Raw genomic sequence first — 25,707 nt, 5'->3', positions numbered from 1 at the left:
AACCGTATAAGTAAAGAGTTACCAGAAATTGCCACGACCGCCCTGGGTTTCTCTCCTGACCACGGGCGTGGGCGGCTTACTCTTCCGAAATGTGCTGATAGGACGCGTCGAGTCACTGGCGGTCGTCGAAAGCACGTGATCATTTCAGTAGCTGCTGGAAAGCCTCTGGTTATCTCCTCAAAAACATAAGGACGCGTTTTTTTTAGAGGATCACCTTTTCTGATCATAAAACTCAGACACGTTGAACGTAGACCATTCGGAAACTCGAACGAAGTAATTACAATTGCTTACTGAACCCTCACCCGGCGACGCCTGCTGTGGACTCCCTCCCAGTCCTTCCCCAGCTCGGTGGGTGTGCGTGCGTGTGTGTGTGTGTGCGCCCACGTGCGCTCCTGGGGTGCGCGAAAGAGTGCGTGCCCGTGGTGCGTCCGTGGTGAGCGGAAGGGACCCGGCCAGCTCGCCCCCCTGAGCTGTGTGGCCGCGGGCTGTTTGCTGTTTGTGCCTCAGTTTCTTCCTCCACGAAATGGGGACGAGGCAGGCCCTTGCCCAACGCGGCTGCCGGAGGCGAGGCGGCCCCTTTGGAACACGCTCCGATTCGCGGCAGCTCAGAGGAGGCCCTCGGCACCTGTCACCACGTGTATCTGCACGTGCGTATTTACGTAAATAGCGGATAATATGGGGACGATGCGAGACCACTCGTTGCTGAGACTCGGGCAAGCGTTTCCCACGTCCGTCTTTCACACGTGACGTTCCAAGGCTGCCTAGCGGTTCTGCTGGGGGACCCAACAGAACGGATCCCGCCTCCCGTCCCCCCGTTGACAGCCGGCTGATTTCCCACTTTACTCTTCTAAGGTTCTGATGCACATCCTTGTACGATCATTTTTGCCCGGAACCTGGATTATTTCCTCGCAGGAGATTCCCCGGCGGGATCAAAGGGTTCCCACGTTTTTATGGCTCTGACACCTTCCTCCAAACTGCCTTCCGGGAAGCTTTTCCTAAGTTAGCCTCCCTCCCTGAGGCTGGACGGCCCTGGGGATTTTTTCTACCCTCTCTAAAGCTGGGTATTATCGTAAAAGCACTTTGCCCTTTTGATGAGGCAAAAATAGCGTGTTGTTGTTTGTAGCGGGGGGAGCGCCTTCATGTGGATCCTATGTTAGCGGTTGAGTCAGCCGCCCGCGGTGCACCTGTGATGCGCGGGGCTGACTTCCAGGTTCCGGGAGGACTGAGTTAGTGAGACGGGATCGCTGTCCTCCAGGACATGACGCCCCAGAGAGTAGACAGGGGCTCAGGCAAACAACAAGGGCATGAGGTGGCAAGAGCTTGAGAAGGCGTGAAGCGGGGAACGGGGCAGAGAGCACCGTGGCTCTGGTGCCCTTTCCTGGGGGTGGTCCGGGGCAGCCCCTCAGACTGGGTGGTGGTTGAGCAGAGACCCGAGGAAACGGGCCGTGCCCACTGGTGAAGGAGGAGGGTGCGGCCAGAGGAGATGGCGTGTGCAAAGGCCCTGTGGTACAGTGTGCTTGGCGCACGTGAGGAGCAGCAAGGCTTGGGGGCCGGGTCACGAGGGTGGGCCCGGGCTGTGACTCTGGGAGCACTGGGGACACCACGGGGCCTGAGTGACGGGTGCTGAGATCTGTCCTCTCAACTTTTGTACTTTCTGGTTTCGGCCTTTTGTTTGGAGATCGGCGCAGATTTTTCAGAAAAGCTTCCCAATGGTACAGAGCGCCCCGTAGGCTCCTGCCTCAGCCTCCCCTAGTGGGAACGCCCTCCTGAGCCAGACACGTGGACGAAAAGCAGGCCACTGACGCTGCTGTGTTCCTACCAACAAGGCTACAGGCCGTGTTTGAATCCCGTGGGGTTTTCCCGCTAATGTCCTTTTTCTGCCCCGAGATCCCCACGCTGCATTCAGGGGTCTCCCGCGGCCCCTGGCGGCTCCCCTGGCGTCCCCTGGTTTTGTGACCTGCGCGTTTTTGATAAGCACCAGTCAGCTGTTCTGGGGTCGGTCCCTCCATCTGGTTTGTCTGATGCGTGTGGTGATTGGACCGAGGTTGTGCCTTTTGGCGAGAGCAGCCGGGAACACCGTTGGGCCCTGAGCGGCGCCTCGTGCCAAGGGTATGTGACACGGGTACGTCTTATTCCTGGAGACTTTGACCTTGATCGCTGGGGTAGACGTGTGTCCTTCAGGCTTCTGTGCCGAAAACTCCTTTTCTTCCCTTCTGTCGTTAACGAATATTTTGAGGAAGACGCTTGGAGACGTGGCAGGTAGCTCTTTCCTCCCCAAACTCTGCCCTCCGAGTCCAGCGTCTGTCAGCAGCTCTGGTGAGCGTGGCTCCTTCCGTGGCATCTGTCTGACGGGGATTTCCTATCCCTGCTCTCCCCTCCCTGCTTAGTGACTGGAATTTGTCCCCAGGGCGAGTGTCTCTTCGCCGCCGCTCATTTGTTTGGAGGTTTGTTTATATCCGTGTGGCCTCGTGGACATTGATTTGATTTATGGGTGATCGTCCAATACGATCACTACTGACTTCGTGGCTCGACTCGTCCAGCGCTGGGCACCGGGAGCCCCTTTGGGTCAGCTTCTGAGCCTTCCGGCACGCCCCGTCTCGGTGGAGCACTGGGTGTCCCTGTGCCCCCCTCCCGCCCCCGGGCACGCTCCAGGCTTCTCTTGCCTTGTCCCTTGTCTGGTCCATCCACGTTGTGGCAGGGGTCACGGTGTCCCTCCTTGTCAGGGCTGAGTGACAGTCCTGTGTGTGGACGGGCCACGTCCATCCATTTGTCTGTCGGTGGACGTAGGTGGCCTCCGTGTTTGACTGTTACGAATCCTGCTGCTGGGATCATGAACGCACAATTACCTCTTCGAGACCCTACTTTTAATTCTTTTGGGGACGTACCCCGAAGTGGGGTGGCTGGATCAATGGCGACTCAGTTTGTAATTTTTTTGAGGGATCGTCATACTGCCTTCCGCAGCGGCCGCACCCCGTCCCCTTCCCACCATCAGAGCACGAGGGTTGGTTTCCCCGCCGTCTTATCGACACCTGGTCTCTCTTGTCTTCTGATGATGGCCCTTGTGACAGGCGAGAGGCGACGTCTCCTCGTGGTTCGGATGTGTATTTCCCGATGGTCAGTGATGTTGAGTGCCCCCTGTTGGCCATCTGCTGTCTTCTTTGGAAAAATGTCTGTGTGGGTCCTTGGCTCATTTTGAAGTCAGGTTCTTGAGTTTTTTGCTGTTGAGTTGTGTGGGTTCCTTGTCTGGTTTAGATGTTAACCCCTTATTGGATGTGTGGTTTGCAGATGTTTGCTCCCATTCCCAAGGTTGCCCGTTCATCTCGTTGCTGGTTTCCTTGGCCACGCGGAAGCTTTTTAGTTTGATGCGGTCCTGTTCGTTTATTTTGGCTTTTATTGCCTTTGCCTTTGGTCTCAGATCCAAAAAAATCATCTCCAAGACCGATGTCAAGGAGCTCACTCGCTGTGTTTTGTTCTAGGGGTTTTACGGCTTCACGTTGCACACTCACGTCTTTAATCCATCCTGAGTTGATTTTTGTGTGTGGTGTGAGATAGGGGTCTGGTGTCATGGTTCTGCTGTCCTGTGTCCTGTGTCCCCAGCACCATTTGTTGAAGAGACGCTTCTTTCCCTCTTGTGTGTTCTTGACTCCTTTGTGACAAATTGATTAACCATAGGCGTGGATTGATTTCTGGGCTCTCTGTTCTGTCCATCTCTGTGTCTGTTTTTACGGCAGCACCAAACTGCTCTGCTGACCTGAAGTTTTGTCTCAGAGTCTGAAGTCAGGAAGCGTGACGTCTCCAGGTTTGGGGTCTGTGGTGGTTCCACGCACCGTTGAGGATCGTTTTTTCTGTTTCTGTGAAAAATGACATTGGGATTTTGGCAGGGATTCCGTTGACTCTGTAGATCGCTTTGGGGAGCATGGCCGTTTTAACGATATCAATTCCTCCAACCCATGAGTGTGGGATGTCTTTCTAGTTATTCCTCTTTAATTTCTTTCACCAACGTCTTCTACTTCTCAGTGCACGGCTCTCTTACCTCCTTGCTTAAAAGTATTCCTAAGTATTTTATTCTTTTCTTTCTGATGTTTATTTTTGAGAGCGAGAGAGACAGAGCACGAGTGGGGGAGAGGGAGACACAGAATCCGAAGCAGGCTCCAGGCTCTGAGCTGTCAGCACAGAGCACGATGCGGGGCTCGAACCCATGAACTGTGAGATCGTGACCTGAGCTGAAGTCGGATGTTTAACCGACTGCACCACCCAGGTGCCCCTCTATTCTTTTATTTTTAAAAAATATTTATTTATTTTGAGAAAGAGAGAGAGTATGAGCAAAGAAGGGGCAGAGAGAGAGGGAGAGAGAGAACCCCAAGCAGGCTCCACACTGTCAGCACAGAGCCCGACATGGGGCTCGAACTCACCAATCGTGAGGTCGTGACCTGAGCCGAAACCAAGAGTCAGATGCTTAAGAGACTAAGCCACCCGGGTGTCCTGGGATTATCTTCTTGATTTCTTGTTCTGGTATGTCATTATTCGTGCGTAGAGACATAGCTGGGTTTTGTATGTTAGTTTTATATCCTGCGACTTAACTGACTTTGTTTACTCTAACAGTTGTTTGGTGGGGTCTAGGGTTTTCTACCCCTCATATCATGTTGTTGCAAATGGAAACAGTTTTACTGCCTCTGGTTTGGATGCCTTTTATTTTTCTTGCCTAATTGCTCAGGCTGGGACTTCTAGTCCCATGTGGAATATGAGTGGTGTGGGTGGGCATCGTTGCCCTGCCCCTGATCTTAGAGGAAAAGCGTTTAGCTGTTCACCATTCAGGAGGATGTCAGCTCTGGGCTCGTCGTATGTGGCCTTTATGATGTTGGAGTACGTTCCCTCCATACCCGATTTGTTGAGAGTCTTTACCATGAAAGGATCTGTCCGTGAGTTTTGTCAGATGCTTTCTCTGCATCTATAGAGCTGATTGTTAACTTTATCCTGCATTTTTAAACATTTTTTTTAACGTTTATTTATTATTGAGAGACAGAGCATGAGCAGGGGAGGGGCAGAGAGAGAGGGAGACACAGAATCTGAAGCAGGTTCCAGGCTCTGAGCTGGCAGCACAGAGCCCGACACGGGGCTGGATCCCATGAACCGTGAGATCGTGACCTGAGCCGAAGTCTGATGCTTAACTGACTGAGCCACCCAGGCACACGTTTTGTTAATGTGGTGCATCACGTGCACTGATTTAGGGATGTTGAGCCATCCTCGCATCCCTGGAATAAACCCCACTTGCTCATGGCGTGCGACCACTTTTGTGTATGGTTGAACTTCGTTTGCTGACGCTCTGTTGAAGGTTTTTGCGTCTGCGTTCATCAGGGATGCTGGCCCGTGACTCTCCTCCTTCCTTGTAATGTCCTTGTCTGGTGTTGGTGTCAGAGTAATGCTGACCTCAGGGAACCAGGGTGCGAGAGTTCCCTCCTCTTCTGTTTTCCTGGAAGGGTTCAAGAAGGATTGGCGTTACCTCTTGAAACGTTTGGTGAATTCCCCAGGGAAGCCACCTGGCCCTGGGCTTTTCTTTGGGAAATTTTTGATTGCGGCTTCAATCTCCTTACTTGTAACTGGTCCGTCCAGATTTTGTTGCCTGACGATTCAGTCTTGGTGGATTGCAGTTTCCAGGAACCCATCCATTTCTTGTGACCCTTTGGACTTCCGTGTAATTAGTTATTATGTCTCCTCTTTATTTATGCTTTTATTTATTTGAGTGCTTTCTCCCTTTCTCTTGGTGAGTTTGGCAAGAGGTTTGTCTGTCTTGGAGGTCTTCCCCCAGAGCCCAGGTCTGAGTTTTCTTCCTCTTTGTTTTATCATTTCAGACTGTGTTTCATTTCTCCCTGCTGCAATCTTGGTCACTTCCTTCCTTCTGTTCACACCAGGCGTAGTTCTCTTTTCAGTTCCTTGAGTGTAAAGTGGGTTCTTCTTAATGTCGATGTTTCTCAGGACAGACCTTTCCCTCTGCACTGATTTTGCTGCATCTTGTAAGGTGTGGTGTGTTGGGTATCCATTTTCTTTTTTTTTTTAACATTTATTTATTTTTGAGACAGAGACAGAGCATGAACGGGGGAGGGTCAGAGAGAGGGAGACACAGAATCGGAAACAGGCTCCAGGCTCCGAGCTGTCAGCACAGAGCCCGACGCGGGGCTCGAACCCACGGACCGCGAGATCATGCCCTGAGCCGAAGTCGGACGCTCAACCGACTGAGCCACCCAGGTGCCCCGGGTCTCCATTTTCACCGGTCTCAAGGCCTTTTGTTTTAATTCCCGCCCTGATTGCTTCTTGGCCCACGGTTGTCGAAGGGCGTGTGGTTTAATCAACACGCACACGTGTGAATTTCCCAGTGTTGTTCCTGTAACCGATTTCTAATTTCGTACCACTGTGGTCAGAAAAGATGTGTGGTATGATTTCAGCCTTCTCGCGCTTAGGAAGACTTGTTTTGTGGCCCAGCATGCGACCCGTCCTGGAGCGTGTCCCCCGTGGGCTCGAGAAGAGTGCACACGTGTCCCGCTGCTGCTGGTGGGGACATCGTGTGTGTGCCTGTGGGTCCGCCTGGGCTCCCGTGTGGTTTGCGTCCAGTGTTTCCTCACTGACCGTCCATCGGGACGATTTGCCCATTGTTACGAGCGGGGGATTGAGTTCTGGGCTGTGATTGCATAGCATACGCATCCGTCTCCTTTCAGATCTGTTTGCGTTTGCCTAATGTATCTAGGTGCTTCTGTGTGGGGTGCGTAAATATCTTACGTTCTCTTGTGAGTTGGCCCTTTGATGGCCTTCTTTGTAGCTTAATGCAACCTTGGGCTTGAAGCCTATCCTGCCCGATGTGAGTCCGGCTGCCCCTGCCCTCTCGTGGCTTCCGTTTGCACGGGCTTTACCTCTCCATCCCTGCACCTTCAGTCTACGTGTGTCCTCACGGCCGAAGGGCGTCTGTTGCGGGCAGCGCAGAGTTGGATCGTGCCAACTTTAAATTAGGTGGTGGCAGCGGCGTTGACTTGAGGAGCTCTAAGATTTATTTACGTGTACCCTCTCCCGGACTAGGCGGTGCCTTTCCACTTTACTGATGATGTCTTTGGCTGCACAGAAATGTTTCATTTTCACGCGGTCCAACTGATCTCTTTTTGCTTTTCTTTCCTATACTTTTGGGGTCACGTCCGAGGAATCACTCCCAGGCCCAGTGGCAGGAAGCTTCTTCCTGATGCCTTCTTCTAAGGGTTTTTCAGTTTAGGGTCCTACATACGGGCCTAAGTTCATCCTGAGTTGGTTTTAGCGTCTGGTGCAAGGTTAGGGCCTAGCTTCATTCTTCTGTGTGTGAACGTCCAGTTTTCCCCGCACCCTTTGTTGGAAAGAAAGACCGTGGACACTCGTTTGTGACCGTGTATCCTGGAAATCACCCTGTCTCCGCTCATCCACGCCTTCCGCGTTGTCTGTCACGGCTGCCTGGGACCTCGCTGTGCGACGCGCCCGCGGCTCCTTTACGGGTGTTTAGGTCGTTTCCGATATTTGGCGACTGCGGACGCCGTTGCGGTGAATAACCTCGTAAGCTCGTATTTTTGCACTGTCGGAGGTGTGTTTTCGGGGAGATGCCTGGAAGCAGGGTGCTGGGGGGCGGAATAAGCAGGTCATGTTGTGAGGCACGACGACCAAGTGTCCCTGCAGAGAGCCTGGGCCCCGTGCACCCCCAGCCGCACACGAGAGGAGAGTGCCAGCTTACTCATGGGGTGTTTTCACGCTCTTGTTTCTGGCCAGCCTGATAGCTTTGTGGTTTTTTAACGATTCTTTTAATTTGTTATTTTTTTATTTTTTAGACAGAGAGAGCATGAGCAGGGTAGGGACAGAGAGAGAGAGAGAGAGAGAGAGAGAGAGAGACCGACCAAAGCAAACTCCACATTTAGTGCAGAGCCCGACGCGGGGCTCAAATCCGTGAACCATGTGATCGTGACCTGAGCCAAAGTCAAGAGTCAGATGCTCAACCGACTGAGCCACCCAGGTGCCTCCGATGGCTTTGTGTTCATCTGCGTTTCTACAATTATAATTACGCTTTTGGACGTTTTTCATACGCCTGGAGGTCACGTGAGTGTGTATTTTTGGATTCGTGTCTTTTTCAAATTTTTTTCTATTGAGTTTTTGGTCCTTGGTCTCTTAATTTTTTTTTAGGCTTATTTATTTATTTTGAGAGTGAGCGAGTGAGCATGTGTGGGAGAGGGGCAGAGAGAGCCTCCCAAGCAGGCTCTGAGCACTGTCGGCATAGAATCCGATGGGGCCTCGAACCCACGAACCGTGACCTGAGCTGAAACCAAAAGTCGGACACTCAACTGGCTGAGCCTCCCAGGCGCCCCGGTCTCTTAATTTTTAAGTCCTTTATATTCGGGGAACATTAGTCCTTTGTGGCCCGTGTTGGGGATTTCTTCTCTCAGTTGGCCATCTGTCTTCTGCCTTTGTTTCTGGTGCTTTCGGTCAGGAAGAAACTTCAGGTCCGCCGGTCCTGCATTCCGTTGCCGCTGGTTCGTGAGTCACGGTGGAGAGCCGTTTCCCCACACCGCGTGCGAGAGCGGTTCACCGTGTGTTCTTCTAGAAGACGGGGGCTTCGTCCCCTGCATGCCACGCCGTGTCCACGTGGAGTTAGCGTGTGCGATCTAAGGTCACCTCTTTCCGGTGGCCGTCCAGGGCCCTTCCTTAGCCGTCCGGCCTGCTCACCGGCCCTCTGGCCTCTGGGAGCAGCGGAGGCAGGGAGACCAGAAGGCTGATGCTGGGAAGGGCGGGGGGCCACTTGGCTCAGATTGGGATGAGAGGGAGAAGAGAAGGGTCTACCACCGAAGCTAGGAGTGTTTTCCGGGAGAGGGGGCAGTGGGGGCAGGACCCGAAGGTTTGCCTCAGCACCTGGGCACGTGGGGTCTGTTTCTGAGTCGGGGAAGGCGCTGGGGTCAGGCGGGGACGCAGAGCCCCGTGTGGGATGTGCCCTGTTGCAGGGCTTTGCCGGGCAGCCGGGTAGGAGGTCAGGGAGCTGGTGGGAGCTCAGGGGAGGGCCTGGCTGGGCTCCTGGGTCTGGATAGGTGACAGGGGAGCAGAGGCCAGATGGCACCTCAGGTGACGGTGAGGAAGGGGGAGCCCAGGAGGGCGGGTGTCCTGGCAGCAAGGTGAGTGGGTGCAGAAAAACAGGGCAAAGCATCCGGGGGTCCTAAAGGGTCTCAGACCGGCCTTCGGGGGCCCCGGAGGCCTGGCTGCCCCTGGGAGCTGCCCTAACGCCACGTCCTCCCCGAAAGCTTGTGGATCCTGATCGAGCGTCCAGGGGTGGTGAGACCCAGGGATTGGGGTTCCCACCTGGCTCCAAGCTGGGACCCCGGGGACTGGCCTCACGGGGCCAGGGGGGCCCTTGGAGCAGAAGCTGCGGGGGACACAGCCCTTCTGAGTTCTGCCCCTGCCCCACCCCCCGCTGTCCCCCCCCAACCTGTGATGACCTCGGTGACTGCCCTGGCTTCTGTGACAGCAGTGCACTGGACAGGAGGGACAGGCAGGAGCTGTCAGATTAGCGCTGCTTTACTCCTGGCTTACCGGGCCTGAATGTTTAATTCATGCCGCCTCCATGCCAGTGTGCCCCAGGACATGGGGATTGGGCCGGGCCCGCAGACCCTGTCCCTGCCCCCGTGGGCGCTGGGAGGGGAGCATCTCAGTCACAGGATCACACCAAGCAGAGAAATAACGCTGCAGCTGAGCAGGCAGGTGTGCATCACCGGGCACTTGCGTGTGGTTTGTGTGAGGCACTTGCCTGAACAGTCCAGGAAGGCTTCCCGGAGGAGGTGTTGCTCAGGGTGAAATTGAAGCTTCCAGATCACTGCAACACCCGCCCTGTAACGGGGGCCCCTGGGGAAAGAGCCGTGTCTGCGTGATGAGGAAGGAGTGTGGCACACGGCACAGATTAGGGAACAGCAGACATCTAATGGTTTTTATCTGCTGATTCACGAGACAGAGAATTTCAGGCTTTGACGTCCTGCAACATGTCGTGACAGGTGGCTGTGGGGCAGACGGGATGCCGGGGCCCCCATACCTGCCAAGCCCTGCCCCCACCCCCCACCCCCCCGTCCGAGGCCTGGAGGGGCTCTCTGCTCTGTTGTGACGGGTTTCTGGAAGGCTGGTCGGCGCAGCGTGGGGCGTGCTCAGTGTCCCGGGGAGAAGTCTGTCCGCGGGCAGAGGTCGGGGAAGGCAGGGCAGCGGCGGGCTGAGGTCTGGGCCGGCGGCTCAGAGGATGTGCAGGCTATTCTGGGCGGCAGGCAGGAAGCGGCCGTGCTCCGGGCGGCTGCGGAGAGGTGGGAGCCAGCCGTGGGCATCTCCGGTGCCCACGTCGGTGCTCCGTCCCAGCTGGCTCTTCCCTTCCTCTGCTTTGTTCCCTCCTGGGCCACGGCCAGGAGACAGTCCCCGGACTGAGAGGGAAGAGGGGCTCTCGGGGGGGGGACGGTCGGGGGGCGGCCCTGTTTGGGGCATGCCCGCAGAGGTGAGCAACTCCCAGCGCGTCTGTCTGAACGTGTCCCGGCGTGGCCTGTTCCCTGGTGTTCAGAGGCTCCTGGTGTTTTCCTCCTGCTTCCGGTTGCTGCACAAGAGAGCAGAGCACGGCTGCCGTCACCCCACCCTCCCCCCCATCCTTCCAGTCAGGGTCTCTGGGGCCCCGGCCAGGTGCTCAGCTGGTAAATAGCTAATGCCAGCCCAGAGCCTGTGCCCACAGATCCTGGGAGGCCTGGCACAGCTCGATGCCTCTTCCACTCCTGAGCCAGGCCTTCCCCTGAGCCCCTGTCACAGGTGGCCCTCCCGGGCCTTCCCTGACCCTCCTGTTCTGGCCTCAGGCCTTCCAAACTTGGCCTCAGGGCCTTTGCATGGCAGTCCTCTCCCAGGCCTAGCTGCATGTCCCCAGCCCCGTCACTGTGACGGCCCCTTTCTGTCTCCTTGGGGTGGCTGTCACTGTTCCTTTTGATTTGTAGATTTGTTTTCTAGGTTATTGTCTCTTTTTCCCAAGCCTGCCTCACTCCTGGAAGCTGGCCTGGTGCCAGGCGCGCAGACCGGGCTTTCCGTCGGGGCCGGGATCGGGGTGGGGAGGGCGGGAGGCCCCGCCGGGCCATGCAGCAGGACAAGGAGGGTGCATTTGTGTCGAGCCCCTGGGGAACCACAGGAGGGCTTCCTGGGGGCGCCGCTGGCACCAGAGGATTCCTGCCCCTGAAACTCCCGAGGGACCAGAGTGGCCTTGCGGGCCCGGGCGTCCTCCGTGGTCAGCCTCCACGTGGCAGGGACCTGGCTCAGCCAAGTCCCACTCACTCCTCGGCCTGGGGACTCGCCCTCCGTGGCCGGTGGCTGGGGAGGGTGACAGAGGAACGTGTCTCTTGTCCCCCAGCCTTGGCCAGCGGGCTCTTTCCGGGGGCCGGGGATGCTGACACAGAAATAAAGCTGCTGTTTGCATCCGGCGTTGAGTAACCCACGCCCGGCGGTGAGAGATGAACGCCAAGGCCCCCGACCCGCCCGCCGCACAGCTGGCCGCCTCCTCCCTCCGTGCTGGGAGCGGCTCCCGCCTCAGCGAGAACGGGACCCGGTGGACAGAGCCACGATGCCCGGCCCGCGGGGCACGGGGGCACCTTGACCACGTGCGGGGCGCGGGCCCCCGTCCGCGTGGGGCCCTTCTGACGCCCAGGAGCCTGGCGCCGTGCGCTCACTGGCGGGGCAGGGGTGGGGGCGGGAGGAAGTCTGAGGCCAGCTGGACAAAGAGGAAGCGGGCACTGCCCGGAGGGCACACCCCCCGCGAGGCCGGCTCCGGAGGGCGAGACCTCATCTCGTCCGGGGAGGCGGCGGGAGGCACCCTGCCACGCGCCTCACCCCTGCCCCTCGCGGCTGGGCCCTGGGTGGTTGCCGGGTGACACGGGAGTCGTGTCCCCCTTGCTGAGCCCACGCGGGGCCCATGCCCCCGGGACAGGAGCAGCTGAGGGGCTGGAGGTGCGGCCGGCCGTGCCGCCCCCCTGCCCCTGCTGTGCCCAGGGCCCCGGGCACGCGCTCACCCTCCGGGCCTGCCTGCTGCAGCGTCCCGTGGGGCCAGCCTAGAGGGCCGGGCCGGGCCCACGACAGGCGGGGGGTGGGCTCTGTGAACGGCGCGCCCCGGACCCTCGGATGCGGTGTGGACGCCATCCCCCCAGCGATGGGCTGGGGCCCTGTGCTGGGGAAGGCATGGGGTGGGCTCAGGACCGTGCCTTGGCCGGGGGTGCGGACGCCGGCCGGGCAGATGTGTCCACAGCAGGGAGGTCCCCATGGTGGGCAGTCAGGGAAACCCCGTCTGTCTCCCACCCCCAACCTCCCTGCCCCTGAATCCCTGCTTCCCCCCTACCATGCGTCCCCGCCTCGCGCCCCCTCCCCCTGCATCCCTGCCTCCCCTCCACACACATCCCTGCCTCACCCCATCAACTTCCCGGTCTCCCCCCACCCCACCACCTTCCTGCTGAAATCACCCCACATCCTTGCCTCACCCCTCCATGCCTACCTCACCCCCCTCATCCCTGCCTCCCACAGGCTTCTGGGCGCTCTGTCGGAGAGCTCGCGTGCAGCCTTGCCCGACCGGTCTCTCTCCCGGGGCCTGGGGCTGGGCCATGCCCGGGTCCCCGGGGGCGCCCTCTGGGGTCCGGCCCGTTCCTCCCCGGCACCTCCCACACCACAGCGGCAGGCTGGCGAGGCGCTGTGCCCGGCTGAGAGCTTCGTGTGGGGGCAGGGCTGCCCGGGGAGGCCCGGGTGAAGGGCCCCATTCAGGAGGCCCGCCCGGGGCTGTGTGGGCCGGGCTCCCGCTCCCCACCGGGCAGTCCTGTCTTGTTTTGTCAGCAGAGGTTTCCTGCTCTGCAGGTGAAGGGGACGGGCCCCCCTCGGGGCCTCTGGGGAAGGAGGAGGCTGTGGCCTGGCTCCAGGGCCCTCACCCTGCTCCCTCCCTGAAGCGGGGTCGCCCTGGCCCTGCCCACCCCTGGGCCTTCTGAGGAGTCAGCGTCCTGTCCTGTCCGGGAACCTGGGCCACGGGCGGGTCCCACAGGACAGGAGGACTCCCGGGGACCCTGCTCACCGGTCCAGGGCCTCCCGGGTGCCAGCCGACTGGGATTAGGGGGACCCCAAAGGGGGTGCAGGTGGGGGTGTGCGCTGAGGCCAGTGGGCGTGTGGGCATCCTGTGTCTGTCCTGTGTCTGGGGGGGTGGGGGTCACGCAGCTGGCCGTCTCTGGCCTCGAGGGATCGGGTGGGCCAGCCCAGGGGTTGGGTGGGCCCCGCCTTGGGTTAGAGGCTGCCCACGAGGGCTTTCCGGCTTCTCAGAGGGCCTCTGTCTCTAAGACACGGGGTCAGGGCTTTGGGGAGGGCGGGGAAGGAGAGTGGGGGGCTTGGCCCCGAGGACAGTATGGGTGACCCCTCAAGAGCTGCCCTTGGACTACTGGGGTCTGGGCTGGGGGGCCAGGGCTGGAGGGTGAAGCATGACACTGGGTCGTTCCGGCCCTGTGGGCGGTGAGCTGGCCCGTCCCCGGCACATGGTGCCCCTCTATGGAGAGGGGCCCCTGGGCCGTTCCCCGTGAAGGGATTTCGCTGTGTGGTCTGGGCCGGCCCGACCTTGCTGGGCCTGATTCCTCCTCTAGAGAAGCAGGGCCCGCTGGGATTCTCTCCCAGACCCCGTGTTCAGGCCTTTCACAGGACGGAGCCATGGCCCCAGAGGGAGCGCGGGGCTACCCCCTCCCCCGCACTGCCTTTGCTCCTTTTGGGGGAACCCCAGGCTTCGGCATTTCTAAGCCTCTGTTTTCCCGCCTGAGAGATGGACGTCCTAATACCTAACTCGCTGCCTCAGTCGGGGGTCCGGGAAACACTCTGGTGTTGTTGATGGAGCCGGGTCGGCCGCACGGGAACCCCCCGGCTCTGACCGCTGTCCTTCTCGTCAGTGACCGTAGGCTGCTGCCCCCTGCCGGGTCACCCCCTGGTGTCTGCACGATGGACGAGGGGCCTCGTTCTGGAAAGGTTCCTGGTCTGCGCCTGCCGGGTCACCCTCTGGTGTCCACGTGACCGATGAGGGCCTCGGCCCGGAGAGGTTCCTGGACTGCACGGGCCCGGGCGGGAAGGCAGGGCCCTTCTGAGGGGCGGGCGGTGGTGCCAGCTGCAGACGGGACCTGGCAGTGAGGGCATCCACCCGCCCTCTCCTCAAAGTGCTGGGCAGCTCCTCGGAGCCACAGAGCCCTGGTGGTCTGGGACCACTCCCCAGGGCGTGCGTGGCCCAGGTGCCCCGGCCCGAGGCCCCCCTGTTGGGTTCAGGGGTCCGCAGGCATCTGTTTCGGAAGAGGCAGCGAATCCTGGGGGGCCTTCTCCAGTACCCGGAATCTGGGGCCGCTTCCTGGCCTCACCCTGCCCGCTTCCTGGATTCTTTGCTGTCTCCCTGGGGGTCGTGTTCTCCTCTGGCCTGGCACCTGCCGCTCCCTACCTCTGCCAGGACCAGGTCCCTGCCTCGGAGAAGCCCTCCCCGATCACCCCTTCCAAGGGGAATGAGAGGGGGGTGGTTTCAGGGAGAAAGGGGTGCCCAGCTGGAAGGAAGCCCCACCTGCTCATGTCAAGTCCGGCGAGGTCCCTGCCCCCCGGGGAGTGTGTGCCCAGCCAGCTGATGCGGAAGGAGGGCAGTGCCCCAGCCCCTTGGCGACACCTGGGAAACCCTCCTTCCCCTTCAGGGTCTGCTGGTGGTTCTTGACTCCCTCGTGAGGCCGGGCAGCATCCCCCTGCACCCCCGCGGTCCTGGCTCCTGGGGCTCAGGCCGACAGGGTACAGGTCAATCTGATGGCAGTCATGGCCCGGGAAACCCTTTACTGAGTATGTGCAGGGGGCATCCTTGATGCGTCCCTTCCCTACTTCCCAGTGGGGAAACTGAGGCTCAGGTCACACGTGGCTGTTTCCATGGGCCCCTCGTGTCCCCTGGAGTGGGACCAAAGCCTCCACAGTGGGGTGGGAGGTTCCTTCATCTGGAAACTAAACTACAGCAAGAAAGACTTAGGCTGGACACAAGGAGGGACTTCCCCAGCAGGCAGGAGCCTGGGAATCCCATGCCCTCCTGGCAATGGTGGGGTCGTGTTGACCTGGCTGTCCGAAGCTCTAGGGTCAACGTCCCTCCCTCTGCCCCACCTTTCTCTTTCTTGAACCTGGGCTGAGGCATCCTGGGAGTCCTGGGCACGGCCTCGACTGCTGGAAGGAGGGAAGGGCCCTTTACGTGCTTGCTCTGGGGTGCCATCGTCCACACGGTGCCCCAGGCCAGCGCCCCCCATTGCCCTTCTCGCCCCAGATGGGAAGAGGGGAGGTCCCCCCTGCCCCGGGAGGCCTGCAGGGGCTGGCTGTGCCCAGGCCGAGGACCTCCCGAGACAGGGGGTGGCTGGGGTGCAGAGTGGGCACAGGTGAGTCCAGGATGGGACCCCTCCCGGGGAAGATGGTGCGTGAGCTCATGGGAGCACACGCGGCCCCCGTGGGTGAGCTCGCTTGGGTTTACTCTCCCCACACCTTCTAAATAGGTGCTGAGAGGGGCTTCTTATCAGGGCGCCTGGGGGGCTCCGTCGGTTGAGCGTCCGACTTCCGCTCGGGTCGTGATCTCGCGGTTTGTGGGTTCGAGCCCCGTGTGGGGCTCTGAGCTGACGGCTCGGAGCCTGGAGCCCGCTTCGGATTCTGTGTCTCCCTCGCTCTCTGCCCCTCCCCTGCTCGTGCTCTGTCTCTCTGTTTCAAAAATGAATAAACAGTTAAAAAAAAAAAAAGGTTTAAAGAGGGGTTTCCATCACAGGCCGGCCAGGCTCAGTGCCTGTGCCTCCCTGGGCCCCGGACGGCCCTCCCGCCCCACGGGTGGCTGCCTGAGGTGGGTGTCCAGGGCTGAGTGCCTCCCAGCTCCCCACCTACCCCGTGCCGTGTGCCCGGTGTGGCTGCGGCGACGGCTGTGACTTACCATCCGGGGTCTGTCCTCCCTCTGCCCGGGCCACGCGCAGCTCCCGGAAGGTGGACTGAGGAGGGCCTGGGGTTCCCACCGCTGGCTGACCCCTGAGGCTGGGTGGAAGGAGGCCTGTGCTGGAGCCCTGTTCTTGCTGGCTTTGGTGCTGTGTGACTGTGGGCCATTTCTCGCCCTCTCTGAGCTTCCCTCCTCCTGTGATGAGAGATAGCCCTGCTTCTCAGGCTTCCCGTGAGGACTGGAGTGGACAGGAGGAAGCAGGCTTTATGCAGCTCATGGCCGCCCGCCCTCCGTGCTGGGGCCTCAGACCCACCGGGCACTTGGGGGGCTGCTGGGGGGGCCTGACAGGGGAGAGGATGTGGGTCTCAGCTCCGTGGGTGGGTGTCCCTATTGTCTGATGGGCGCCGGCCTGGGGCCGGAGGCTCCCAGCTCAGTCACCCGCGGCCCGACGTTGGGACGTGGCTGCCGTGTGCCCTGGTCGTGTACGTGCCTCCGAGTCACGCGTGCACACACGCACACACACTGGGGAGACCCCTGAGCAGCCCCTCTAGGGCCCCCCGAAGGCTTTGGAATGACAGCTTGGGTGGCACGGTTAAGCTCACAGCCAGAGTCTCTACCCCCAAGCCACCCCCAGTCGGCGTGGCCCTTCACGGGGTGACAGTGGGAGACCCCATGCCCCCCTCGCACACTCGAGGTCTCTGTGCTGCGGCGGGTGTGGGCAGCGAAGGGACATGAGCACAGCTGTCGGCTCGGGTCCTCACGGCCCCGCGGGGCCATCCGGACACACGGCCGGTGTGGGGGCAGCTGGGTCTCCCACCGTCACCACCTCCGGGGGTGCAGCGGCGTGTCTGGGGGTCGGCCAAGATAGGCCTGAAGTGCCTCCGGCCAGGGAGCCCCGTTTCTGTACCTGGTGGTCGGGGTTCTGAGCGGGGCCAGCGGGGTGAGTAGCCCCTCTCTGTCCCCCCATCTCAAGGGGGACAGATTCTCTGTCCTTGTGGCACGGAGCTGTCACGGGCCTTCCCAGAAGAGCGCGACCCCATCCCTGGGCTCCAGGTGTCCCCGTGTGCCTGTGACGTCCCTGTTTCGGGGAGAGGCCGGGAGGAGAGGGTGCGGGCCGAACCCCAGCCTGCCACTGCCTGCGCAGTGGCTTTGCCGAGCCTCCGCGGGCACCAGGAATAGCGGGCACGGGGCAGTGCCTCGTCCGGCTCTGAGAAGGCCAGGGGGCTGGCAGCGTGGGCGCTGGGCTGGCCTCATGTCTCCTGTGGTCCCCGGGGGCGGCCCCTCCCTGCCGCCTGCCTCGGGACCCTTGCCCCGCGACTCCTGCCCACGCGCGCGCCCAGCAGCTGGGGCAGCCCTGCCTGCTCCGGGCTCATGCCAGAGCCACCCCCTGCCCACCCCCAGGCCTCCCTGTGCCTGGCACCGTTGACATGCAGGCTGGGTGTGTGGGGAGCTGCCTCCGTGCGGCGCCCTGGTCCACCGGGGGGCCCTGTAGGGCCCTGCTGAGCCCGTGGGGGTGGGGCAAGGAGGGACGGAATGGAGCACGAGGACCTCACGTCTTGACACACCCTGGAGGCCTGCGTGGAGGAGGCGGCCCTGAGAATTCTGTTCACTGAGCCCCTGACCTGAACCTAAAGCTGCGTTCGGTCGGTTCAACAGACGTTTGTGTACCAGGCCTCGCGCTGGGCCTTCAGATGGGGCCCCGCCTGGGGAGGCAGGGGGCGGTCAGTGCTGTGATGGGGGTGCGGCAGGGGCCACGGGCCCGGCGGGGGTGTCTGGAGGCCTCCCTGCAGGGGAGCTCAGGCCTGTGGGGCAGGGGGTGGCCCAGGAAGATGGGCCTGGAGTTCAGGCTTCATCTGGAGGGTCTTCAGTTGGGAGGGGGCTGGCAGGCTTGCATCTCCCCAGGGCCCCCGGCTCCCCAGTGGGGACTGAACCGCTGAGGTGGGGAGACCGGCGGGGGCTGGGCTGCGGGTTCTGGCCGCGGTGACCCCGGGCCGGTGCCGTGTGCATAGGCGCCCTGTGAGGGCCCGGCTGGAACGCGAGGCGGGAGGGTCCATGTGTCTGGGGTCCCCAGCGATGGGGACGCAGGTTTTAATCTTCTGGTAAGCTTCTTGCCTGGCGGTCTGGAGTCTGTGCAGTGGGGCCTTTGGGGAGACGATGACCCAGGAGCCGCACCTCCGCGGGCCCAGCCGCCTATCATGCGGTCCTTGGGGTTGTGGGTCGAGTCCCCGGGGCAAACCTTTTAAGGAGACGAGCCTCCGGACAGTCCCTGGTGGCAGGTCGGGGCCGTGTGGGGGTGCGGGGAGGCGTGGCTGCGTGCTGGTGCACGTTGGGGTGTGGCAGCCGGCGGGCTGCCCGGGTGTCCCTGGGGGGCTGGGCGGGAGGGAGGGAGGGACTCGGTCTCCCCTGCTCATTTGTCTCCCGGACCTGAGGGGGTCGCACGGTGCGGCGTGCCCGAGGGGGACCCCGAGGAGACGTGTCCACATCCCGACCCGGGACCCGAGAACGTGACCTCACGTGGAGAGAGGGCCTTCGCGGGCGCAGTTCGGTAACAAAAAAGGAAAAGACGAAAAGGACGTATTTCGAATTATGTTTTAAAAACCGCTACCAATGTTTGTACCCAGTACGAATGCCGGTTTTTAGAAACTCACGGAGGTTTCCGTAGTCATTGTCCTCACGAATAACTTGTTGGCTTGGCAAGCGGCCATTACGAGTGCAGGGGCCGAGCTGGGGGCCCCACAGATGTCCGGTCCCTTGGAACATAAGGATGAGACCTCACGCAGAAGCACCTTTGCAGGTGGGACGGAGCTCAGTGTCCTGAGAGGCCGTGGCCATCCCGCGTGCCTGGGCGGGCCCTGCACGCGGTGACAGGCGTCCCCATGCACGAGAAACTAACTGCAGGGGCCACGTGACCGCACAGCCACCAGCCCAGGGCGATGCCCGGGGCCCCAGAAGCCAGGAAAGGATACGGCCCCCCTCACCCCACCCCTCCCTGCCCAGGGTGAGCCCCCACCACGGCTGAGCTGCGTCCACACACAATGTGGCATTCCTGCCCCGGGGTCTGTGGCTGCCATATGCCCCAGTGGGGGGTTCAGTCTTGGCCTGAAGCCGGGGCTGGGGGGATCCTGGGGTCGGCCAGCTTGGGCTCACGGTTGCTGTGGCCTTTGACGGGCTCCTGCTGGCTCATAGCCTTGGGGGTCCCATCAGTGGCTGTGACTCCCCTCCGGGATGTCCAGGGCGTCCCGGGACGGAGGGCCAGCTCCACAGCCTGGAAGCCCTTGGAGGGCCCGTTGCACCGCGCCCCAAGGCCCCGCCTCCTCACGTGGGATGACGGGTCACCTTCCGCGCGGGGTTTAGAGGGAACAGTGCCACGCAAGGGCTGGGCCCGCAAGGGGACCCGGGGCACAGCCATGCAGGACCGGAGGCCGCCACCGTGGGAGTCCGATGTCGGGTGGGTGTCGTGGCCCGGGGCGCTGAGCTCATCGCCTCCACGGCAGGGCACCTGCCTTCGTGTGTTCCGGGGCCTTTGGAACCTTCTAGGGCGACTTTTACACAAACTGAAGCATCTCTGTTACGATTTGGGGTCTAAAACGTCAGCACCTAATCTGTTGAATCACACGTTCAAAACCCCGTCTGGCCCCGGGCTTGAGGTCCCTTGACGAGCCCTTGGTTTATCTGCCTGGAAGGTCCTGTCCTAGCCCGGGCGGGGGGGTGGGGGGGGTCCGGACCCCTGTCATGCCTCACCGCCAGCCTTTGTTAGGCTCCCTCCGTCAGCTGCTGCCCACGAACGTCATTCCCTTTCCTTTTTGAAAATTGTGGTAAAATACACACAAAATTTATCATCTTAACCGTGTCAGGTACACAGCTCAGGGACATGAAGCACATTCCGTCTCCAGAACTTTCCGTCTTCCCAAACAGAAACTCTGTCCCTGTGAAACACGGACCCCCACGCCCCCCCCAGCCCCGGCGCCCGTGCTCTGCTCTCTGTGATCCACCGCTATGTTTCAGCCTCCCCGAATTCTAGCTTAGTCCCCAGGGTAAGCCCGACGGCCACGCTCTTTGTGTTGGGGCTCCGAGGGCTCCGGGAACAGCCCGTGCTTTCTGCACGAGTGTGGTCCGTGTGAACGATTCTGACCTTCACCGGAAGCATCCCAGGGTGGAAAGGTGCCTCGGGGTGGGCTGGAGAGACCTCGCCGTGGGTTCACAGCGCCTCCCGGGAGTCTGGGCACACCCCCGACTCAGCTCCCCGCCTGCGTCCTGCCCCCGCGCCCTGGAGTGCCCTCCCGCTGTCTTGGACGGCGGCCCTGGCAGGCCTCCCGCATTCTTCCGTGTTCCCAGGGCACCTGGCCGCCGCAGGTACAGGGATGATGACCGATAAGATTCAGGACGTCCCTGGTGCTTGTGGTCCCGGCCCCTGGCCAGCGGCACAAGCAGGGTTCCGTCCCTCGGGGCCGACGTGGCCTCGGGGGGCCGGCACCTCTTCGGCACCCCGCCCTGCTCCCGCACCCTGACCCCGAAAACGGGTCAGATCCTTCTCTTCCTGGTCCTCGTGTCCCAGCTCTGGGGACGCATAGGCGGCGGGCTGGGCCGGAGCCGTGGTCTCAGCCCCGTGGAGGCAGGAGGTCCTGAGCCCCCCGAGGGCAGGGACCCCGCCTCAGCGTCTCTGGGGCCCGCAGGCCCACCCGGGACAGGACAGAGCAGACACGAAGCACACTGTGTGTCACGACACCTGACCGACCGTTTAGCCTTCAGGACGCAGCGGGGCTGGGGAACCACGACACTTGGGGGGGCGTCCCCCGTCCCCCACCCTCGGTGGAGAACCCCCGGTGGCCGTCCCAGGAGGGGCTCCTCAGGCGGGCTCCCACCCCCCGGCCCAGTCTCCGCCGCAGCTCTGTCTGCACAGGGGCCTCCCCGTGACCTCTGCCCAGGAGCTCGGGGGTGAGCCCCTCCTGACGTCCCCTCCTGGGGGCCGGCGGGGTCCGTGCGCAGATGGGACTTGGCCCCAGTCGTCCTTCCGTGCCCGTGGGCCTCCCATGGTGGACGCTTCACGTAAACGGAGTCACGCGATACGTGGTCTGTAAGCGTGGCTTCTCGACGCCCGTGTTTCGGGGTCTGTCCCGCTGTAGCGGGGGCCTGGGCCTCGTCCTTTACGGCCGGCTGACCACGCCCTGCTCCGTGTGCCTGGTCCCTGGCCGGTGGGCCTCGGGCTGGGTGGCACTTGGAGTTCTGAGACGGGGGGGGGGGGGGGGGGGGGGGAAGGGGCGTGGCCCCACTGGGCGGGGGGTGGTGGGCGGCCCCTCCGGTCCCGGGCCTGGGCTTGTGTCTGGGGGGGAGGGAGCGGGCGGGCTGGCCGCGGAGCTGACCGCCGTGTCTTCCCGCCCTGCAGCTTCCTCATCGTCCTGGTCTGCCTCATCTTCAGCGTGCTGTCCACCATCGAGCAGTACGTCGCCCTGGCCACGGGGACCCTCTTCTGGATGGTACGTAGCCGCGCGAGGGGCTGGACCGCTGCCCCAGCCGCCGGGGCTCCGGTCTGCCAGGCGAGCGGGCCATGGCATGGAGTGAGCTGCTCTGGGCCTCTCCCGCCCGCACGGTGACCCCGGACTGACGTCCTTCCCACCCTGCCGGCCGGCAGCCGGGGACCGGAGGCGTAGAGACCCCCACGCTTGCCGAGAAGACCGCCGTCGGGCTGGGACTGGTGGTCTGGGAGGGCTTCCCGGAGGAGGGGGCTCCGAGCTGGGCTGGAAAAGGAGGACAGGAGGACCTGTCCGCACGGCTCGCCAAGCCTGCCCGGTGGCCTGGGTCGGGGGGTGACTCCTGACCTGGGTTGAGGCCGGTACGCCGACCCCATGGGGGTCTCACCCCACCCCGCGCCTCTGGCCGCCTGCTTGGCCCCGTCCGTGACCTGCGTCTTCCCGCCCCGCCTCGAGGTGCCGTTTTCATGGTAAACCAGAGCCCGGGGGCGCGTAGACCCTTGTGGAGGCTCTGCTGCTCCGTCCCCCTGGTCCGACTTCTCCCCCAGGGCCGCGCAGCGTCCGCGACTGTGTGCCGAGGTCTGTCCTATCTCACCACGTAGCGTCCGCGCGGCCTACCGTCCTCGCTCGTGTGGTCTTCCCAGTGACCTCTGCCGCCCAGCTGCCTAGCGTTCGGAGAAGTCTGGGGGCAGCTGGGGGACGAGCGTGGGGAGACTGCCCTCGGTCTGGTCTGGTGAGGTCTCCCGTCCACGACCGTCGCGCACCCGTCTGCCAGGCACACAGGCTCGCGATGGGGGCTTCCGACCGCGGCGGTGACGGCTGTCCCTGGTGACGGCGACAGTGGTCATTGTCGGCTACCGTCACAGACGGGTGCTCGGACCACGCAGGCCACAGCTGCCGCCTCCTCCGTGTTTTCTGGAGGTCGCGCTCGCTCGCGGCCCCCTTGTATGTATGAAAGCTGTTGGTGGCTCTCTGTCTGGACGTGGGGTCGCGGCCGGCAGAGGCGTGTGTGGCTCGCGGGGCCCAGCGCGGGTCGGCGTGGTGGCCGTCGCGGCTGCCGGGCCCCCCGCCTTGCGGGCTGGCCGCGCTCCCGGGGCTTCTCGTGAGGAAGGGTGCCGGCCTCGGGCTGGCGGGCGGTGGGTCTTCTCTTGGTCGGCGGTATTCTCCGAGTCTGACGTGAGGGTGTTGACTGCGGGCAGCTCTCTCCCGCGTCCGTGGAGATGGTCGCATCGTGGAACCGCTCGCTGGCCCAGCATATCGCTTTCATCGTCCTGATAGGTTACGCTTTCTCGGGTAAAAGCAGGGACGTGCTCACCGTCCAAAAGCAGGATGGTGACACTGACAGCCTTTGGGTGACAGAACTCTCCCCCGGTCCTGGGCGCCCACGGGAGCAGCCGAAGGTGCCGGCCTGGCCCGTGCCGAGGCCCTGGGGGCTGCAGCCCGGAGAAGGTTCCTCCTGCACCCGGGCAGTGTGTCAGCCGCCACTGTCCTGGCGAGGAATGTCCCTGAAGGCCTGCACCAGTGGCCCCGGTACAGGCCGGGGGAGGGGTCCACCTCCTCTGCAGGTGAGACGTGGGTGACGCTTCTCACCTGCACCTGCTTCCCAGGGTGGGGACTGTCCTTCCCGCTGGGCGGCCTCAGGTCCCAGCGGCCAGCAGGTGGGGAAAAGTGGGGAGTGTGGGACATGTCTCTGTGTTTGAGGGTATCACATGATGGGTCCTGGGCCGCACGGAGCACGTCCGAGCGTCCTGGGGCGGCCGCAGCAAAGTCACCCAGACGTGTGGCTTAAACAGCATTTATCCCCCATGGCCCGGAGCCCGGAAGTTGGAGATGAGGGGCCGGGATGGTCCATTCAGCGAGGACGCCCTTCCCCCTTGCAAGCGTGCCCTCGCTGTGTCCTCACGCGGGGGGTGGGGGCTCTCTGGCATCTCTTCTTACAAGGACACTGACCTTGCAGGACCAGGGCCTCATCCCAGTTACCTCAGTTTACCCAGTTGTCTCCTTAACGAGCCCATCTCCAAATGTAGTCACATTCCAAGGTGCTTGGGGGTTGGGGCTCCCACGTGTGAACTTGGGGGGCAAACAGTTCGGCCCATGAAGCCCCCCGAGTGGCTTGGGGTGGTCACTCTGGTACCGGGAGCTTGGCTCTTGGGTTTTGAGAGGCCCCGATGACATCTGGAGTCTGGGTGGGCGGAAGGCACGCCGGGTGTCCCTGCACGCAGCGGGCTGTGTGAACTGGGGGCCCTGAGTTCAGGTGGCGACTTGCCCCGTCCTCGAGAGCTCAGGCAGGGCCTCCAGGCGCAGCTGGGGGTGGGGGGGTGGGACAGGACGGAGGCTGCCGAAGCTGCCAGGCCCTGCCGACCGGGACCCTGGCAGTCATGGCCCGCACCCCGATGTGTCGCTGGGACCCCAGGCCCTGCGCTGTCTGTGGAAACCAGACCCACGGACGACGGCCCCAGGGTGGGGGCAGCCCCTGGCAGCCTCAGGCCCTGTGTGGTCTGGCCTCCACTCCCCTCTTGCCCAGGAACACCTCCCTGCCAGACAAGGCTCGTCCCGTTCAGAGCACATAGTTCATTCCATGGCACGGGGCTGCCCTCTCAGCAGCCCCTCCATAATCCCACCTGCCCCCCCAGCATCCCGGCAGCCCCTCCAGAATCCCACCTGCCCCCCAGCATCCCCTCCAGAATCCCACCTGCCCCCCAGCATCCCCTCCAGAATCCCACCTGCCCCCCAGCATCCCCTCCAGAATCCCACCTGCCCCCCAGCATCCCCTCCAGAATCCCACCTGTCCCCCCAGCATCCCGGCTGCCTCCCAGCATCCCGGCAGCCCCTCCAGAATCCCACCTGCCCCCCAGCATCCCCTCCAGAATCCCACCTGCCCCCCAGCATCCCCTCCAGAATCCCACCTGTCCCCCCAGCATCCCGGCTGCCTCCCAGCATCCCGGCAGCCCCTCCAGAATCCCACCTGCCCCCCAGCATCCCCTCCAGAATCCCACCTGCCCCCCAGCATCCCCTCCAGAATCCCACCTGTCCCCCCAGCATCCCGGCTGCCTCCCAGCATCCCAGCAGCCCCTCCAGAATCCCGCCTGCCCCCCCAGCATCCCAGCTGCCCCCCAGCATCCCAGCTGCCCCCCAGCATCCCGGCTGCCCCTCCAGAATCCCACCTGCCCCCAGCATCCCGGCTGCCCACCACCATCTCGGCTGCCCCCCAGCATCCCAACAGCCCCTCCAGAATCCCACCTGCCCCCCCCCAGCATCCCAGCAGCCCCTCCAGAATCCCACCTGCCCCCCCCCCCCCGGCCGCATCCCGGCAGCCCCCCCCCCCCCCCATTTCTCCTGGGCATCTCCTCTGCCTGCCCGCCCTCAGTCACAGCATCTTTGAGGCCCGCGTGCCACCTGGTGGCCGTTGTGTGAACTGCATGTGCAGATGCCCCGGCTGCGGACGGGGGCTCAGCAGGGGCTGGGAAGGGGGAGGCTTGTGGCTACTCCTTCCTGCGGGCCCCAGGTCGGGTGTGTCAGCGAGCAGCCGCCCTGCCCCCAAGCGGAGAGCCCACTCCCACTGCATCCCGCCTTCCCTCCACCCGTTTGAAGGCAGAGCCCTACGGCCTCCCTTGTCCCCCACCCTCTCGTGTCCGCTGCCTCCTGCCACCCTCGTGTCCCAGCAGGGGCCCTCTCCGCACGCAGCCTTCTCTGGGGTGGGCAGTGCCTTCTAAAACAAGCCTCACCGTTCCCAAAGCTCCCTGTTGCATTTAGGAGAAACCTGGCCCCTCTGTCTGGGCCTCCAAAGTGCCACACATTCAGGCCCTCTCCTCCTGCCTCTACTTCACTCTCTCCCTCTACCCCAGTGCGCTGTTTGCTGACCCTCGGACTCTCCCCACTGCTGCCTCGGGGCCTTTGCACATGCTCTGCTCTTGGCCTGCCATTTGTCTGGCATGCCACATGACCGGCTTCTTGTCCAGCTTTGGGGCTCAGGCTGGCTGTCACTCTTCCTGAACCTGCCACCTGGGGGTTCCCTGCTCCTCTCTCCTGGCACACCTGCTTTTTCCCAGCAGTCTGAGCGTGCCAGCGGGTCTGCGGGTGGGTTTGCAGCTTTCCGTCATTGTGCACTGCCTGAGGGCAGGGGTCCAGTGTTGGTACTCTCCCACATGCCCAGCATGGTGCTCCCAGAATTTGGGCATCCCTCCTTTGAGCCCCCCCCCCAGGACACCCGCAAGTTGCCGTGTGGTCCTGGGCCTCAGCACCCCCCCCCCCGCCCCCACCAGTGGA

The 25,707-nt window shown here is 62.5% G+C and overlaps 1 protein-coding gene across 4 annotated transcripts in view; it reads left to right on the top strand.

Moving 5' to 3' along the window:
• The window catches only part of KCNQ1 (potassium voltage-gated channel subfamily Q member 1), a 321,709-nt gene that overhangs the window by 23,735 nt on the left and 272,267 nt on the right, over positions 1 to 25,707 (top strand). For all 4 annotated transcript variants that reach the window (XM_047823461.1, XM_047823460.1, XM_047823459.1 and 1 more), the window contains exon 2: positions 21,357 to 21,447. In XM_047823461.1, coding sequence (XP_047679417.1) covers positions 21,357 to 21,447 — 91 coding nt within the window. The remainder of the gene's footprint in view (positions 1 to 21,356; positions 21,448 to 25,707) is intronic.

The sequence above is a fragment of the Prionailurus viverrinus genome, chromosome D1, assembly GCF_022837055.1.
Source record: "Prionailurus viverrinus isolate Anna chromosome D1, UM_Priviv_1.0, whole genome shotgun sequence".
NCBI lineage: Eukaryota > Metazoa > Chordata > Mammalia > Carnivora > Felidae > Prionailurus > Prionailurus viverrinus.
The sequence above is the reverse complement of the archived record's forward strand: the minus strand, read 5'-3'. Positions and strand labels throughout refer to the sequence as shown.